Source organism: Podarcis tiliguerta (genome assembly GCF_965153285.1).
Source record: "Podarcis tiliguerta genome assembly, chromosome: Z".
NCBI lineage: Eukaryota > Metazoa > Chordata > Lepidosauria > Squamata > Lacertidae > Podarcis > Podarcis tiliguerta.
The window spans coordinates 333556-335483 of NC_139553.1; the positions used below are offsets into that span (position 1 = coordinate 333556).

The window sequence follows — 1928 nt, forward strand, 5'->3', positions numbered from 1 at the left end:
GGCCGTCCAATGGGAGCGGGGCTGGGAATTCCGCGCGCTGCTATTGGTCGGAGGGGAGGGAGGCGGGAGAGGACGCGCGCTGCTATTAGCCGGAGGGGCGGGGGCGTATCCCAGGCGTGAGAGGACGCGCGCTGCTATTGGTCGGAGGGGAGGGAGGCGTATCCCAGGCGTGAGAGGACGCGCGTTGCTATTGGCCGAGCGGAGTGCGGGGCGCAGACGGGCTGTACGCGCGGGAGTAGGCCGCGTTGCTAGGGCGACGACGCCTCGGATTGGCAGCGAGCCGTCCAATGGGAGGGGCGACTAGGAATTCCGCGCGCTGGCATTGGCCGTAGGTGAGGGAGGCGTATCCCAGGCGGGATTAGTCCGCGTTGCTAGGGCGACGACGCCTCGGATTGACAGCCAGCCGTCCAATGGGCGCCCGCCGCCTCCCCCGCACATGCGCACTGCCCTCACCGACGCCGCCCCCGCCATTTTCCTGCCCGCTTCCTTCCTACCGTCTCATATCTCTTTCTGAGGCGCCGGACGCGGCCTGGCTGGGGCTGATAGACCACGACCTCTTCGGCCCTCAGCCCGCCTGGCGTCTCCTCCTCCTCGCCCGGCCTGGTCTCGACGACGACGACGCTGCCGGCCCGGAAGACTCGGAGGTCGGGCCGGGCGGCGTAGAGCTCCAGCAGGCCGGCCAGCGAGGCGGCGCGGCGGGCCCGCTTCTTCTTCTCCAGCAAGGCCTGCTGCCATTGAGGGAGAGGAGAAGGGTCCATGGCGGCCGGGCCTGAGGCGGCTGAGGTAAAAAGAATCCGGATTGGGTGGCTGGGTTGTCAGTCAAAGGAGTGGAGGCGTGGATTGGTCGGTGGGCGTCAAGCCCCGCCTCCTACTAGGTTGCTTTGGCGTCAAGTCCCGCCTAATAGGACTTGACATGAGGCAACGACGCAAGGAAAGGAAGGCGATTGGGTGGTTGGGGTGTCGGTCAAAGGAGCGGAGGAGCGGGTTGGTCGGTTGGCGTCAAGCCCCGCCTACTAGTGTCTCAGTCCAGGTTTGATATGAGGAAAGGAAGCGCATTGGGTGGTTAGGTTGTCTGTCAAAGGAGCGGAGGTGTGGATTGGTTGGTTGGCGTTAAGCTCCGCCTACTCTGGCTGGTTTGAGGGAGGAAAGGAGGCGGTTTGAGGTGAAATGGAAGGGGATTGGGTTGTTGGGGTGTCTGTCAAGGGCGAGGGCTGCCTCTATTGGTTGGTTGCCGTCAAGCTCCGCCTACTATGGCTGCTTTGAGGGAGGAAAGGAGGCGGTTTGAGGTAAAAAGGAAGGGGATTGGGTGGTTGGGTTGTCAGTCAAATGAGTGGAGGTGTGGATTGGTTGGTTTCGCGTCAAGCCCCGCCTACTACTAAGTAAAGGACGCGGGGTGAGGGAGGAAAGGAGGCGAGTTGAGGTGAGAAGGGAGGGGATTGGGTGGTTGGCTTGTCAGTCAAAGGAGCGGAGGAGCGGGTTGGTTGGTTTGGCGTCAAGCCCCGCCTACTATGGTTTGATATGAGGAAAGGAAAGGCAATATGAGGGAGGAAAGGAAGGGGATTGGGTGGTTGGGCTGTCAGTCAAAGGAGTGGAGGAGCGGGTTGGTTGGTTGGCGTCAAGCCCCGCCTACTACTAGGTAAAGGACGCGGGTTGAGGGAAGAAAGGAAGGGGATTGGGTGGTTGGGCTGTCCGTCAAAGGAGCGGAGGCGCGGGTTAGTTGGTTGGCGTCAAGCCCCGCCTACTAGGACCTGACATGAGGCAACGACGCAAGGAAAGGAAGGGGATTGGCTGGTTGGATTGTTAGTCAAAGCGAGGGCGAAGCGGGTTGGTCGGTTGGCCTCAAGCCCCGCCTACTACTGGTTTGACAGCAGGAAACAACGCGCTGATTGGTCGGCTGGGGTTGGAACAGCGTCATCAGGGTCCGCGCG

General features: G+C 62.2%; 1 protein-coding gene across 2 annotated transcripts in view; it reads left to right on the plus strand.

The window, feature by feature from the left end:
• Positions 1–475: 475 nt before the first annotated feature.
• The window catches only part of LOC310669953 (NADPH-dependent diflavin oxidoreductase 1-like), a gene marked incomplete at its 3' end in the record, with an annotated part of 25966 nt that continues 24513 nt past the window's right edge, over positions 476–1928 (plus strand). Inside the window, exon 1 of one of the 2 annotated variants that reach the window (XM_083424415.1) lies at positions 476–783. In XM_083424415.1, the coding sequence (XP_083280541.1) occupies positions 757–783 (27 nt within the window). In that variant the 5' untranslated portion in view covers positions 476–756. The remainder of the gene's footprint in view (positions 784–1928) is intronic. The other variant, XM_083424416.1, reaches the window with a different exon arrangement.